This window comes from Corylus avellana, chromosome ca1 (genome assembly GCF_901000735.1).
Source record: "Corylus avellana chromosome ca1, CavTom2PMs-1.0".
In the NCBI taxonomy this organism is placed as follows: domain Eukaryota; kingdom Viridiplantae; phylum Streptophyta; class Magnoliopsida; order Fagales; family Betulaceae; genus Corylus; species Corylus avellana.
The window spans coordinates 17314607-17330517 of record NC_081541.1 but is presented as its reverse complement, the minus strand read 5'-3'; the positions used below and the strand labels follow the sequence as shown (position 1 = coordinate 17330517).

Genomic DNA, 15911 nt, shown 5'->3' with positions numbered 1-15911 from the left:
TAAGTTATTAATGCTAAACCAATTCATGTCATATTTTTCTTTTTCATTATTTCCACAAGAATTACCGGTAGCCATATCAATACATTATATATTAGTTGGAGTCATTCATCTAATAATCTAATTTAGCTTTTCTTGAAAAACCATAAGATCAGTATAATGATCGCACAGATTTCTTACTTAACCAATGATCAGTCAAATAGTCATCAACTTAAGGACTTTGTAGAGAAAAGAAAGGTGTAAGATTATGATAAGGATGATGAAAAGCCATCTGAGACCATCTTTGCAGTTTTAATGATTGATATAGTTTGTTCAAGTTATATTAACCTGAGAAAGAAATAATTGCTATTAGAAATTAAAAGAGGCCCCTTGTGAATGGGAAGAGAGAATTACTTTGAGTGCTTAGTACTTGACAAGTAAATCAAAGATAAATCTTATTCAAGTTCAAGGGAATGCAACTGATCATCGTACTTTTTCCAAAATCTGTCATCAAATTGATGCATATATAAGAAATATTTCCTGAAATAGCTGTAACTCCTACAGATAATTCTGAACTGTCGTAGATTTTGCTCTTTAAAAAAATGTGAAGGAGCACTAAAACATGATAAGGCAACCCCAAATTATGGTGCAACGGTAACACAATGGTTGAACGTTGTACGAGTTCCAAAAAGAATTTCCCGTCATTTCAAAATGGTAATGCGAGCTCTCTGTCACTTAGGCCAAACAATCATAAGGCCAACCCACCATGGTGGTGTACACCCATACATTGCTGCTAATCCGAAGTACTACCCCTGGTTTGAGGTGTATATACTTTCCTAAAGTTCTCAATGCTTTTTCCATCCATTTCATAATAGTTGTCATTAATGCTAACCCATTTCATTTTTTCTTGGTAGCAATGCATTGGTGCAATTGATGGTACTCATGTTAGTGCTTGGGTTCCGATGGCGAGTCAAAGTGCGTTTAGGGGGCGCAAGGCATACATATCTCAGAATGTTATTGCCGCATGTGATTTCGATATGCTTTTCACTTTTTTGTACACTGGATGGGAGGGCACAGCAAATGACTCGCGCGTGTTTTATGATGCAGTGACCCGGTCTGAAAATAAGTTCCCAATACCCCCTGATGGTACGCATGCGTTATTTCAATATTGACCATAACTTTTAACTCTATTTTATTGCAGCAATTATAATCCATCATCTTTTGAATGTTTCGCGTAGGTTTCTATTATCTTGTTGACTCTGGGTTTCCGTGCTCCAATGGTTACCTTCCACCTTATAGGGGCGAGAGGTATCATCTTCAACAGTTCCGCAACTCCGGGGACCCAGTTGGCTTTAAGGAACTGTTCAATTACCGACACTCATCTTTAAGAATGGTGATTGAACGATGTTTTGGTGTTTTGAAATCTCGATTCCATGTGCTAACTGAAATGCCAAAGTATAAAGTTGCACGCCAACCAATTCTTGTGAACGCATGTGTTACCTTGCATAACTATATTCGCTTGGCTGATCGTGACGATGCATTCTTTGCGCATGCCCCTCCTGTTGAACCACTTGATGGTGATGGCCTGGAGTACGGCCATGCATTTGACTTTTCTGAAGCTTCCTCCATGGCAATGGCCAACACTAGGGATACAATTGCCCAGCTGATGTGGGATAGCATCCTTCATCCCTAGCTCATTACCTAACACCTATATGCTTGTTTAAATAGTTGTTTGTGTGTCTGTTCGGAACACCATTATGTATGTTTGGTGTTGAGGGATATGCTGGATTTGTTTTCAACAGTTTGTACTTTCATTACAGAAACTGTTGTTTTGTCTCTATCCATGCATAACCATGATAACGAGTTAAAGTATTTGGTATAACGCTATTATATTTTGGACTTTTGTTGTAAGGAGACTGTGATGTAATTTCAGACTTACTATCTGATGTGGTATTCCTTTGTTATCAATTGCGTGGATTATTTTATTGTCATTACATAATTGCTTATATTTTGTAATATAATAGTAAAAAAACTGTCATTTTAGGATGTTTACGTGGGTAATGTCACTGTACGATTTTAAGAGCCGCGGTTTTGGAAGGCAACCCGTCTAGCACTGTAACTGTAAGTAATTACCTCATCATCATCTTTTGCATCATATTTTGCGTTTGCATCAAATCTGGGTGTGAGTACTGAGATATTAGAGGCACAGAGAGTGTGATTTCAATAAAATGTTCTTAAGTTGTATGAAAATGGAAATGGCCAGCACATGTGGTTTTTTCTTTACGAGGTTGTCAATTGTCATGATCTTTAGCTGAGGATGAAGAGAATTTTAAGAAAATTATTACTACAAACATGTTATTTTAGGATTCTTGATGTTAATCCATATCATTTTCATCATGCTTGGTTGAGGTGTTGCAAATTAGTTAGCAAAATCCAAAAATTTGTTATTTTGAATGAGCATGATGTCACACTATGTATTTTGAGTTGCAGTGAGTAGTTTATCCTATGGACACTGCCTTCTATGTTAAATTAACAAGGATTGTAGTTGGGATGTATTAACTTTAAATTTGTAATTTGTAATACCCGTTATTATCAAAAAAAAAAAAAACATCCATTACATGTATCAGTAATTATATGAACTAGCACATGACCTGCGCTATGTGCTGAATTTTTATTTTTTTTTTATAATTTAATTTTAAATTTTAAAGGAATTCTCATCTTACTTTTCATGTGAAAAAATCTATCATACCTCTTTTAACGAAAAGACGTACTAAAGGTTATACACCAGTACATTATTGAACATGCACCTTTTTTTTTAAGTGTACTGAACATGTACTTAATGATACAATCACACACAGAAGAATTAAAACATAAGCCCATTGGATTTAGTTTAATTTATATAAACTAAAACATGTTTAATTCTTTGTTTGTATAAGTATATATGATTTAAAATGAAAAGTATAAAAAATAAAAAAGTAAGAAACATACATGAATTATAATATAAAAAATTAGTATGAATATTTAATATTTTTAGCATGATATCTATTGGAAAAACATATATGGCCGATTATGAGTTGTTAATTAATGTAGTATGTTTTTAAATTATAAATGTTGTCTTTATATATTTTGGAAAGTAATAAATTATGAGAAAATATTATAGTACATTAAATTTTTGAACATAATAAAATCACATATAAGGAAAATTATTGAAATATAATTAAGCTCTTAATTAAACTAATTTAATGATCGGTTCACTCTTAAAAAATCGGTTCAAAATTTATGCTTTAAAAAACCGGTTTAACCTTTTAAAAAAAGAGATATGCTAGAATCTAATAAAAGCTCCATATTTTGTCTATAAAAGTCCAAGTGGCAAGATGCCACGTCATCTTTTTTTTTTTTTTTTTTTTTTTTGTCTTTTTTCCTCCACAAAAAATATAATGTGATATCTTGCCACTTAGACTTTTATGGGAAAAATGTGAAGTTTTTATTAAATTTTAAAAATTCTAAAAAAAAAAAAAAAAAAAAAGGGATCATGCCAATGTGGCAATTCTATGGGAATGCACATTACTAATCGAATGGACATTACCTATGTAGAAGATTTTATATATATATATATATATATATATATGATGTAGAGAACCAACAATTGATTTTAAAAAAAAAAAAAATTAATAACAAAGCCATATCAGTAGATTGTCGGCTATTGGGGAAAAAAAGAATAACAACATCAAATTTTGTGCATCATCATTTAAGAATGGTTAGGGTTATTAATTGCCAATGATTATCCCCAAGTTCTCACAAAATTGAAACCGTTTGAATGCAAGTTTTGTAAACATTTCTATCTGAATTTTTTCACATTACTCAAAATTAGTCCCAAGATGGTTTTGCATTGGAGTTTGGTTTGAAACCAAAAACATTTCATAAAATAGACAAAACTGCTTCCAAACAAGGCCAAGATGATTTTTCTGGGTTAAGCAGGTTGTTGCCTTCCCAATAATTCAAATTCGAATTGAACTTACTTAAAATTAACGTTTTCCAAGTGGGACTCTTGTAGAGTTCGGAGATATATATATATATATTTCGTTTCCACTTCTCTTTTCTTCTTCTTCTTCTTCATTTTTCCTTTGGTAAGTTACAAGCACCGATTGGAAATGACAGTGCTGTTGGTTTCAGAACTGATTGGATGTATTAGAATGTTGTAATGAATAATAGAAAAGAAAAACTGATTTTTTTTTTTTTTTTCCAATTTTGGGTGTGTGGCTGTGTAAGTGACTTCATTGGAGTATTAATCGGTTTATCTCTTTCCTCAGTTTCCTGATTTCTTATCTATTTTCAATTTCATTTTTTTGGCTAGAAAAAGAAACATTAATTTTTTTTTTTTAAAAAAAAATAGTACTTGGCAGAATGATATCTTCTCTCAAAATCCTACCTATTTCTAAAAGCAAACCAGTCATTCTAAAACTGATATCTAACAGCAGCATGTCCTATACTAGCCATATATAGCATCAGCTAGTCAATTTGTTTCCGAGTAAATGTGTTTTTTTGAAACTTTGCAAATCATTTATGACTAACATTAACTCTGTCTAGATAACATTTATGGTCTTGAAAACATTTTGTTGTATACCATTTCGTTATGCCTTTCTCTCCAAATAATACTCTGCACAGTTGCGGGAGGTGTTAAGCTCAAGACAGTAGACTTGGCTCCTAAGTCAGCATACCATATTTTTTTAGAATCCTGAATAAAACTGATGCTAACAAATACATTATCTAATGAAAAAGATACCCATGAATCAAATCTAATACAAATGAATAGAGTGGTAAACAAGAGTAGCAAATACACTTGTGTTAAACAATGCATCATAGTCTCCATAATACTCTAGACCATAAAACATGATACAAAACAAGAATTATGAGATAAACCAAAAAAACTAAAATTTCATATATACAATATACATACGCTAGACACATAATTAATGGCTTTATAATTGACATACACAACATTTATTGTAAATGTATAAGTTCTGCAAACCGTATGATACTCAGCCTAGCAACAAACACTTCATAATTGAGTTTCATTCCCTCATGCATGCAACCATATGCATTTCTTGGTTCCTTAGCTGCCTTAGTGAAACTGCATGTAAAGGCTTGGCTATTGATTTCTTTGGAGAAAGAAATTCTTGAGTCACGCATTGCATTGTAGGCCGAGACTTTGGTTTGGTGTGTATGCATGCAAATGCTATTGTAGCAATGAGGAAAATATCTTGTGCAACCAGATGATTGGGAGGTGGCAAACGTTGGTCTAATATTTCATATAACATCATATTCTGAGAAGAAGTTGAGGATAATGAAGTCATAAATTCCATTGGATGTTTTCCCATTAATATTTCAAGTGCCACAACTCCAAAGCTATAAACATCGCACTTTTCAGTAACTTTCATGGTATATGCCAACTCTGCATATATAAAAAACAAGAAAAACAAAATTATAAGAAAACAAGAAAAATTAAAAATGAAAAAGAGTTTCTTTTAATTTTGTTCTTTTTCCTTTTTTTTCTTTTGTATATTTTGAATGCAAAGAAGTTGGTCAAAACTTGTCATTGCATTCTATAGTGAAAGTGGTTGTTTGCAATCATGCATGAATCAGTAAATTACAAGGTAACAAATATTGGGAAATCCATTTGTTGTATGTGGCTAAATATACCTTTTAGAACAATAGGCCGCACTTAATGAATAAATAAATGTATAAAGCTATAACTTATAGTAAAAAAAGATATTAGTTCACCTGGGGCAACGTAACCGTAAGTGCCAACAACTAACGTTTGATTGGACGAATCAGGATCAAGAAGCTTAGCTGTGCCAAAGTCAGAGACAACAGCCTCGAGTTTATTGTTCAATAGAATATTGTTGCTTGTTATATCTCGATGAACAATTGCTGGAATGCATTCACGATGCAGGTAAGATAAAGCGTGGGCAGTGCCTTTGATGATGTTTACTCTCTTGCTCCAATCCAATTCCATAGCTTCAACATCGCTATTTAGGATACAAAATAGGCTTCCCCTTTCCATGTACTCGTAAACCAAAAACATGCATCGCTTATGCAAACAGAACCCATGAAGTTTTATGATGTTTCGATGACGAATCTCTGTTAACACTTTTACCTCATTTCTAAAACTCATATCAAAAGTCGGGTTCTCAGCCTCCAACCGGTGAAGTTTCTTCAAGGCAATCACTTTTCCACCAGGCAATTTTGCTTTGTAAACGCTACCGTAACCACCAGTTCCAATACAATATTTTAGATCAAAATCCTCGGTTGCTTCAATGATATCTTCATATGCAATATGTCCATCATAATTCCATATCGAGAACAAATTTCCATTCTTTGTTTCTGTCGACTCAAATTGGGTTTCCTTGACCATGCATCGACATAGGAAAAAGCCCCCAAGAACTAAGAATCCAAGGGAAATGGCGATCGTAACGAAAATTTTCACTTTTGTTACAGTTGATTTGTTACTAGTTGGAGCGCAAGGAGGGAAACCCATGGTGTCACCACACAAATATTTGTTGCCAATTAATGTGTCGGGTGTATGGTACTGATCAAAATCTATTGGAATCGGACCTGTCAAAGAATTGTATGACAAGTTGACTCTTTTAATAGAAACGTAATTATTGGGAACATTGCCGGTAAGATTATTGTAGCTGATATCCAAGCTCTGTAACTTGTCAACAGTCTCATGTTCAATAGGTGGTTCTCCACTCATAAAGTTATGACTAAGGTCAAGAAAATTCAATGAATGAAGGTTGCCGATTTGAGTGGGGATATGACCAATTAGATTGTTATGACTGAGATTCAAAGTCAACAAACTATTCAAGGTCCCTATTTCTACAGGGATATGGCCTGTGAGATTGTTATAAGCAAGATACAAAGTAGACAAATTCTTTAGGTTTCTTATTTCTAGGGGAATGGAACCATTGATTTGATTGGAATCAAGATACAAAATTGTCAAATTAGTTAAATGACCTATAGTTGAAGGGATTTGACCATCGATTTGATTGGAACCAAGATCAAAAAATGTCAAATTGGTTAAATGACCTATAGTTGAAGGGATTTGGCCATTGAGGCTGTTATTCCAGAGTGACAAGAAAATCAAATTCCTTATATTTCCTATTTCTGGGGGAATGGAACCATTGATTTGATTGGAAGAAAGAATCAGGTTTTCCAAATTAGTTAAATTACCCAAAGTGGAAGGGATTGGACCAGTGAGCATGTTACTGTGTAGGTATAAGATGACCAAATTCCTTAGCTTTCCTATTTCTGATGGTATGAAACCGTTGATTTGATTTTCATACAAAACGACATGGGTAAGATGGATTAGAAGTGAAAGAGAGGCAGGGATTGGTCCAGTGATTTGATTAGAAGAAACGTTAAACACCACTAATTGGGTAAGGTTTGTGAGTGAAAGAGGCATCGCACCTGTTAGACTATTATAAGACAAATCAAGGTAGGTGAGTTTCGATAGCTTACCTATCTCAACTGGGATACTCCCCTGAAGTCCAGTTCTGTGAAGATCAAGACGGACTAAATTTGGAAAAGAAGAGAGGTTGAGTTTTGACATCACTCCCAAATTGAAAGCAACTCCAATCTCTGTGACGCTTCCACCTGCATTGCAAGTAATACCAGGCCACTCGCAATGACCAGAGGCATTGCTGGTTTTGGCCCTTCCCCACCACCCACTATCCAACAGAGCCTTTCCTTCTAGTTGTAGTGCTGATGGTTCAGATGCCCCCACAAATTGAGCTGGAGTATCCAAATAGGTTCCATAGAAGAAGATAGAGGTAGCCCATGCAATGAGGACAATGGAAATGGAAAGGGAGGGTGCCATGTACGTTTACCAAGTGTATGAATGATATGAGGAGGATTTTGTCAAGTTTAATGAGAAAGATAAAGAGGGAATATTGGGAGTGAATTATTATTTAGTGTTGACGTTGAATGTTTTTGACACAGAGAGTTGGCGTGCAGACGTGTGGACCGGGAGTGAACTTTTCGCCATTGTGGTTGTCGGTGGAATGGATGACAATTAGTCTTGGAGGGAGAGATTTTATGTGTAAATTTTGTTTTGTTTTGTTTTGGATAGCTTTATCCTTCCTCTTTAAAAGTTGAGAAACTTTCATGTCCCTTCGTTCCTTTTATATCTTCACCACGACAAGGGAGGTAGAGAACCGGCCTCTGTTCTCCCCTGTTGTATACTATTTGAACACAGCACCAGTTCTCTTGGCGTGCTCCAACTTAAAAGGTAAAATTGGAAACTCAACATTTCGACATTAATTGTCGTTGTCGGTGGATTAATTGGATGACAATCAGTCATCCAATTATCTCTTTAGCCATGTAATGATAAGGGCAATGGCGAAAAGAGTTGATTGTCATGTTCGTGACTCACGAAACTTGAATAAGAAAAGATATAGGGGACAGACGTGTGGAGTGGGAGTGAATTATTGTCTGTTGACGTTGAATGTACGTGATGCTCATGAGTAGAACCTATTTTTCTTATTGACTGCTTCCAGAGTGATTATAGATACTGAACCAGGATCCCATCATTCAACAATTAATCAACGGCATTCAAGTCATTAAACAAACATTGCCGTGTTTGAAATTAAAGTGCATGCATGATTGATTGCTATATATCTTCATCACACTCTTTAATGAGAATGAGGGGCCTTTGATTTCCACCAACTCATCTTCCAAATAATTTCCTCAACATTTCGCCGTTAATTGTCGTTGTCGGTGGATTAATTGGATGGCACTTGCTGCGAAGCTTTCACTTCGAGTCAAGGGTAACTGTTGAAGAATCCAACCAGCGGGAGAGTTATTATTATTATTATTATTATTTTTATTTTTTGATGTCGGGAATGAGGGCCTATGATTTCCACCAACTCATCTTCCAAATAATTTCCTCAACATTTCACCGTTAATTGTCGTTGTCGAGCTTTCACTTCGAGTCAAGGCTGACTGTTGAAGAATCCAACCAGCAGGAAGAGTTATTATTATTATTATTATTTTTAATGTCAGAAACCTTTCTAAGGCAGAGTTCTTCCAATTCACCCCTGCAAAGTAAACTACAGTCTACACAGAAATGGTTAAATAAACCAGCCGGGAGTCTGGCCTCATGAGATTGTTTGCACCCATGAGGTGTTGAACTTTGGAACTTGAAGGGAGCAAATCTTAAAATTAAGGCCTTCACCACTTAGGCCAACCCCTTGGAATTAGTCCTCAAGTATCATCATCATCATCATCATCATCATCATCATCATCACAAGCTTATACCATGTGCTATGCGCGTGTTTTCTCATTATAATTTATTTAAAACGATTTTTAAAGATTGTTAGTAGCAAATTTTATTTTCTTCACTCAATTAACTCATTGGCTATTAAAAATGAAAAATATTTATAATATCATTTTGAACCATATTTATAAGATCGAATGTGTTAAATATTTGTTCCATAGAAATAGTTTAAAACTCTAGAAAGGAAAAAAAATTATCAAAATGAAAACCTGGATTAATCAATAATAATAAATGAACAAAGTCACCAAAACCCAACCAACCACAATGTATCATATTCCAACAATAATACCAAAATATATTATTGTTTTTGGTTTGTTGTTAAGGAACCTAACCCTTTTTCGGTTTTTTATTCCTTGTACCTTATTCTTATTTGCTTTGTTAAAAAAAAAAAAAAAAAAAAAATCTTTTTCAGTAATTGAACTTTCTCATCTGCATGAATTGGAGAGAAAGAAAACTGAAGTCTACAAAAGAGTGTTGACGTGTTGTGTTCTTTCGCTTTTGAGAATGAGTGCAAACGTGAGTCACGAGAATCTTTTGAGAATGAGGAGGGACACTTTTATAGTAAAACAAAGACTTTAATTAAATTCACACCTTTCTATGCTTGTGTTTCAATATTTTGAGGAAAATCCAGGCCTCTAGCTAGCACGCATGCAGTATTTAATTCAATTTTATATATCATGGCCAATGCTTGAATTTTTGTAATTGTTTATTTATTTTTTTATAACAAATAATAAATAATGGTATTTCGAGAATTTTTAAAACATCTAATGAAAAATTCTAATGGTGAGTAATGTCAAAACGCGTGGAAGTTCAATGAAATTTTGTGAAATTTCTCCTTTATTTTATTTTATTTTTAGATGAATAAGTTCGATTCATTTAAGAGTTTTTTTAACTTTAATTTGAGGGGTGAGATTGTAAATTTTTTAAAATTTAATTAATACACTAAATTAAAAGTTTTTTTTTTTTTTTTTAACTTTGTGGAGGAGATTGCAAAAGGGATAAAAATTAATTTGATTAAGTAAAGTTTCTCCAAAATTGAATGTCATATTACTTCAGCAAAAAGAGTCATAATTTCCAATCCCAGGAGATAGAAATCATCCGTGCACTACACTATTTAATTCCAATTATCATCCCTTTTCCTTGAGCAGATGATAAGATCGAACTGTGAGGATGATGGAATGCATGGTTATAGCAATGGTCGTAAAGGGAAAAGGATACTTGATACTACTCCACTTAAGGTAGGAGACACCGATGGAATGCCTTTAAGTTAATTAATTAGCGAAGAGATATTGGATATATATCCCCTTTAATGGACCATTCCTCAAACATCAAGTGAAAGTTGATATGATTCTTAAGACCATTTTTCACTCTCAAAATGGTTGTTGTGGGTTAACCAGGTTGTTGCCTGCCCAATAATTCAAATTCGAATCAAACTTACTGAAAATTACCATTTTCCAAGTGTGGGACTCTTTTAGAGTTGTGATATATGGTGATAGTCATTGCCAAGAGCAAATTTAGATGTATTAATGTTAAACCAATTAATATCTTATTTTTCTTTTCCATATTATAGATAGAAGATTCTTAACAATATTGATCCTTCAGAGAATGAAAGTGGCAAGGGTGCATGGGTCAATTAGTTCAGCCCAAAATCAATATCACAACTCTATACACAATTAGTTTATGCATGATCTTCAAGTTTTGGTATACATGGCATCTTAAGTAAACATAAATTCTAGCAATATATGCAGATACCTCACAACTTTTTTACAAGGCAAGCTTCTCATATTCATGCTTTAACCGCCTTATTTCACCTTCCAATATCTTAGAACGCCGCTCTTCTCCCTGCATATCACTGCCGTTTCTCAGAGAAAGATCCTGTCAAAATTAAAATCTATCAATAACATTAAAATGAAAATACAAAACATATTTCAGCGAAATTGTGGTGGAACACATACAAAACATATTTCAGCGAAATTGTGATTCGTCATTGCCATTTGTCGGGACCATAATATAAGAAATAGTATTTTTATCGAATTCCTTCCCTCCCACCCCCACATATAGGGTAGGTCTGTCCCTGATGCCAATATATTTTGTGAAGTTTAATAAGAAAGATAAAGAGGGGGCAGACGTGTGGAATATTATTTAGCGTTGACGTTGAATGTTTTTGACTAGTAATTACGGCTAGATCTCTTAATTCTTTCTCTTTTAATATAAAGGAGGGTCGACAGACACAGAGACTTGGCGTGCAGGCGTGTGGACCGGGAGTGAACATTTAGGCATTGTGGTTGTCGGTGGAATGGATGACAATTAGTCTTAGCGGGAGAGTTTTTATGTGTAGATTTGGTTTTGTTTTGGATTGTTTTATCCTTCCTCTTTCAAAGTTGAGAAACTTTCATGTTCCTTCGTTCCTTTAATTTTATTTCTTTGGGTTGGAGTGCATAATCATGATTTTTTGAGTGGGAGACCCGAACTATGTAAATAAATAAATACACGCATAGAGGTATATAGTTTCTCTATATGAGTGTGCACGCGCACGCACGTTAGGTCAAGAGATCCATGGGCACTCTTTCTTCTTCTTCTTTCCTCTTTAACCTTCTTTTTCCTCTCTTCTTTATTTATTTATTGCAGATCCACCAGACAGCCTTGATGATATTGCTAATGCCGACCTCGCCCGTCAGAGGACGCCGGCCCAGCAAACTCGTGGACGCCAGCGCTGGCACGTGAACGTTATTAAAAAATGAATTAATAATTAAAAAAATTAAATATATAAAATAATTTAATGACGTTTGAACAGTTAATGTCATAAAATTTAATATTGTTTACTTTTCAAACGACATAAATTAATGTCGTTTGCGTCAAAAAATTAATTTCTATGCGGAAGGGCATTATTCAAAAGTCATTACCTGTTTAGTGACGTTTCTATAGCTTTAAGCGGCATTAAAAAAAAATAAAAAAAAAATAAAAAAGGCATTAAATGCCTTTTTTTTTTTTTTTTTTTGTAGTGTACAAACCCCTTCTCTTAAATTTCGGACATTCTCGTCAGGACACGTCATGCATAGCTCTAGTATCACAATTAGCGCCATTTTCATCACTTTTATAACCTCCCCTTTAATGGTCAAAAACTATCAATTTAATGTATTAAACTTTAAAAAATTTGCAATCTCACCCTCTCGCTATGGTTTAGGGTTAAATTAGATGGTCTAGTGCTCCATTAGTTATCCCTGCTATCTGCGTGTGTTGTAAGAGGCTTAATTATCTTCTATGTACCTACGCTGCTTTATTCGTGAATGTTGCAGGAGATCAGATCATGTTTTCTTGCGTTGCTGCCACAGCTATGCAGAGCCAAAAGATTATAGGAAGATGAGGGAATCGCATAGAATAAGGTAATATTTATGATTTAGTGGGAATGGAAAGCAGAGAGAGGGGAGGAGGAGCTAAATGGTAAAAGAACCATCATATCTTTGTAAACTTGATAAATTTATAAATTTACGTTTAAATTACAAATGAATTTTAAAAAAACACTCTGATATTTTGAGAATTTCTCACCACTCTGTTAGAATTTAACAGAAAATCTACAAATGGTTGAGATTGCAAATTTTTTAAAGTTCCATATATTAAATTAAAAGTTTTTTAACTTTGACGAGGGATGAGATTGTAAATTTTTTAAAGTTTAATACACTAAATTGAAAGTTTTTTAACGGGTTTGCATGTGGATTAGCTAAGAGATGGATATATATCCTTTAATGCACCATTCCTCAAACATCAAGAGAAAGTTGATATGATTCTTAAAACAATTTGTCACTCGCAATATGATTTTTCTTGGTCAAGCAGGTTGTTGCTTGCCCAATAATTGAAATTCGAATTAAACTTACTTAAAATTACTGTTTTCCAAGTGGGACTCTTGTAGAGTTTTGATATATATATATATATAGATACGGTGATAATTGTTGCCAAGAGAAAATTAAGTTATTAATGCTAAGCCAATTCATGTCTTATTTTTCTTTTTCATTATTTCTACAATAATTACCGGTAGCCATATCAGTAATACATTATATATTAGTAGGAGTCATTCATCTAATAATCTAATTTACCTTTTCTTGAAAAACCATAAGATGAGCATAATGATCTCACAGATGTCTTACTTAGCCAATGATCAATCAAATAATCATCAACTTAAGGACTTTGTAGAGAAAAGAAAGGTGTAAGATTATGATAAGGATGATGAAAAGCCATCTGAGACCATCTTTGCAGTTTTAATGATTGATATGGTTTGTTCGGGTTTTATTAGCCTGAGAAAGAAACAATTCCTATTAGCAATTAAAAGAGGCCCCTTGTGAATGGGAAGAGAGAATTACTTTGAGTGCTTACTTGACAAGTAAATCAAAGATAAATCTTATTCAAGTTCAAGGAAATGCAACTGATCATCGTACTTTTTCCAAAATCTGTCGTCAAATTGATGCATATAAAAGAAATATTTCCTGAAATAGCTGTAACTCCTACAGATAATTCTCAACTGTCGTAGATTTTGCTCTTCCAAAAAATGTAAAGGAGCACTAAAACATGATAAGGCAACCCCAAATTATGGTGCAACAGTAACACAATGGTTGAAGGTTGTAAGAGTTCCAAAAAGAAACTTTGATTCAATGTTTATGTTGAATATGAATATTCATGTAGCATGATTACCGATAATATTATGCTTGTTTTCTAACTCAAGCAGAAATGTAAGTGGATGATTTGTCCAACCAGCATGGAGGAAAAGAATGATGCACATATAAAAACTGGGGATTATTATATACTTTTTGTGTACTTAGGTTTTGCCCGTTGCGTTTTTAATAAATTTGATTTACTTATCATAAAAACACTGAGGATCATTTGAATGAAAATGTCTCATAATCAATTCTGCTAAAAAAGAAAGGTTTAAAATAGATTGCACTGTGGGAAAGCAAATAGAAAAAATTCCTTGCATGCAATGTGAAGAGCTTTCACCATTTACATGTGATACTGCAGCAGCTACAAAGTCATTAAATCAGTCTTGAACATTGTAAAAGAAAATGAAATTTAACTATGCAGGCAAGCAGATACTCAAAATGCTGATAGCATATTAACAAGTTTTAATTATGTTTTACTTGAACTATTGGGGAAACTATCATGGACTTCAAAGTAGAAACCACTTGGTGGCTCTCAAAACTATTTCTCAACTCCATCTTGAGAAAAATTCAGTCTATTATTGTGCGTTAACTCTTAACACAACTGTGAGTATTCTGTCTTTGTATGATTGTGATGCATCTAATGCCTCACATGCCTCTTTATTTATAGGCTTAAGTTTACTTGGAAAGAAGAGAAAAACTTAGCCTCCATCCACTAGAGACACACAACTAAGGGGGGAATAATAATTCCCCTTGCCCCTTGTCTCCAATAACACGGCTAGGCTAGGATATGGATCCTAGCCCATGTTTTAAATAAAACAGACCATGCATATATTAGAAGCATGTTTCACTTTGGGCACATTTATCAGCTCGAAAAATGGCTCAAAGGAAAAATAAAATAAAAAAATAAAAAAAACTAACTTCAATAGGCTTATATACTACTATTAATCTATTAATTACAATTGAATCCTCTAAATAATTGTAATTGCAATTTAGTTTATATTTTTATTAAGTCATGTTGATACAGTTTTTGGTACGGCTTGATTGGCGATGGATTGCCAGCAAAATAGCAAGAACGTCAAAGGGTCCCGATCTGGGCCGGAGACATTCCAATGCTAAAATTAGCATGTTTTTCTATAGTGAAAATAGAGTAATGAGCTTGAATTTAGGGGACTCTTTTTCTCCTGCGTTGAGTCTTTTTTTCCGGGTTTTCTATAACTACTTTACTCTTGATACTCCACATTTATATGGCTGTTGATAGATCATGGTTTATCCAATTTCACATTCAAGCAATGGTTGAGGGATAGTGGAAGTTGGTTGAGAGATAATTTCCTAAAATAGTTGAGTTATTGTAGAACTAGCTGTAATTTATATGAATGGGGTTGCTTGAGTGGAACCCATAATAGATTTTATCCCAATAAGTCAGTTTAGGCTCGTATTTGATTAGTTTCAAAGTAGTGTGGGTAAGCTTTGGTGAATAGTCAAGGCAACAAGCTATAGAAGTGGTGGTGATTTTGCCGCCCCCAGTTAGCCATGGGTGACTACAGCCACCCTAGCGTTTTTCTTCTTTCTGAAGTTTTTTAATTTTTTATAATGTTTTTATACCTTTTAAGTTTTGAGCAGTTTTAACTTTTATTTATTGAGGCATATGGCCACATGGTAGCTTTTTATTGGTTTGACATATATTTCCGTTACTTTTTTTGGAGAGAGTGACCATCTTTATTTTTAACCATAAACAAGGTATCTATGATAAGACTGTGAAACCAATCTAAGAAAAAATAAAGTTATTAAACTACATGCAAGTATAAGGCATTTAACCCTAAAAATTATTATGAATACAAAGATGAAGTTTAAATAAAATGATAATTTCATCCTCATGGGTAGCATTGGGCTTTAAAACCATGAGGACTAGAGATAATAATGTAATGCCATGCATGGTATTCTTTAAATGT

General features: G+C 33.8%; 1 protein-coding gene across 1 annotated transcript; it reads right to left on the bottom strand.

The window, feature by feature from the left end:
* Positions 1-5048: 5048 nt before the first annotated feature.
* On the bottom strand, positions 5049-7855 carry LOC132164004 (probable leucine-rich repeat receptor-like protein kinase At1g35710). Its single transcript, XM_059574444.1, has 2 exons — positions 5758-7855; positions 5049-5428 (listed from the first exon to the last, which is right to left on the bottom strand). The coding sequence occupies exons 1-2, from the start codon at positions 7853-7855 to the stop codon at positions 5049-5051; spliced, it is 2478 nt and encodes an 825-aa protein (XP_059430427.1).
* Between the last annotated feature and the right edge of the window lie 8056 nt (positions 7856-15911).

Bases quoted from the DNA above. Each gene is read 5' to 3' on its own strand.
- LOC132164004 (XM_059574444.1), bottom strand. From the start codon at position 7,855: ATGGCACCCTCCCTTTCCATTTCCATTGTCCTCATTGCATGGGCTACC. The intron at 5,429-5,757 runs GTGAACTAATAT...TTATATATGCAG, and splicing joins TTACGGTTACGTTGCCCCAG to AGTTGGCATATACCATGAAA.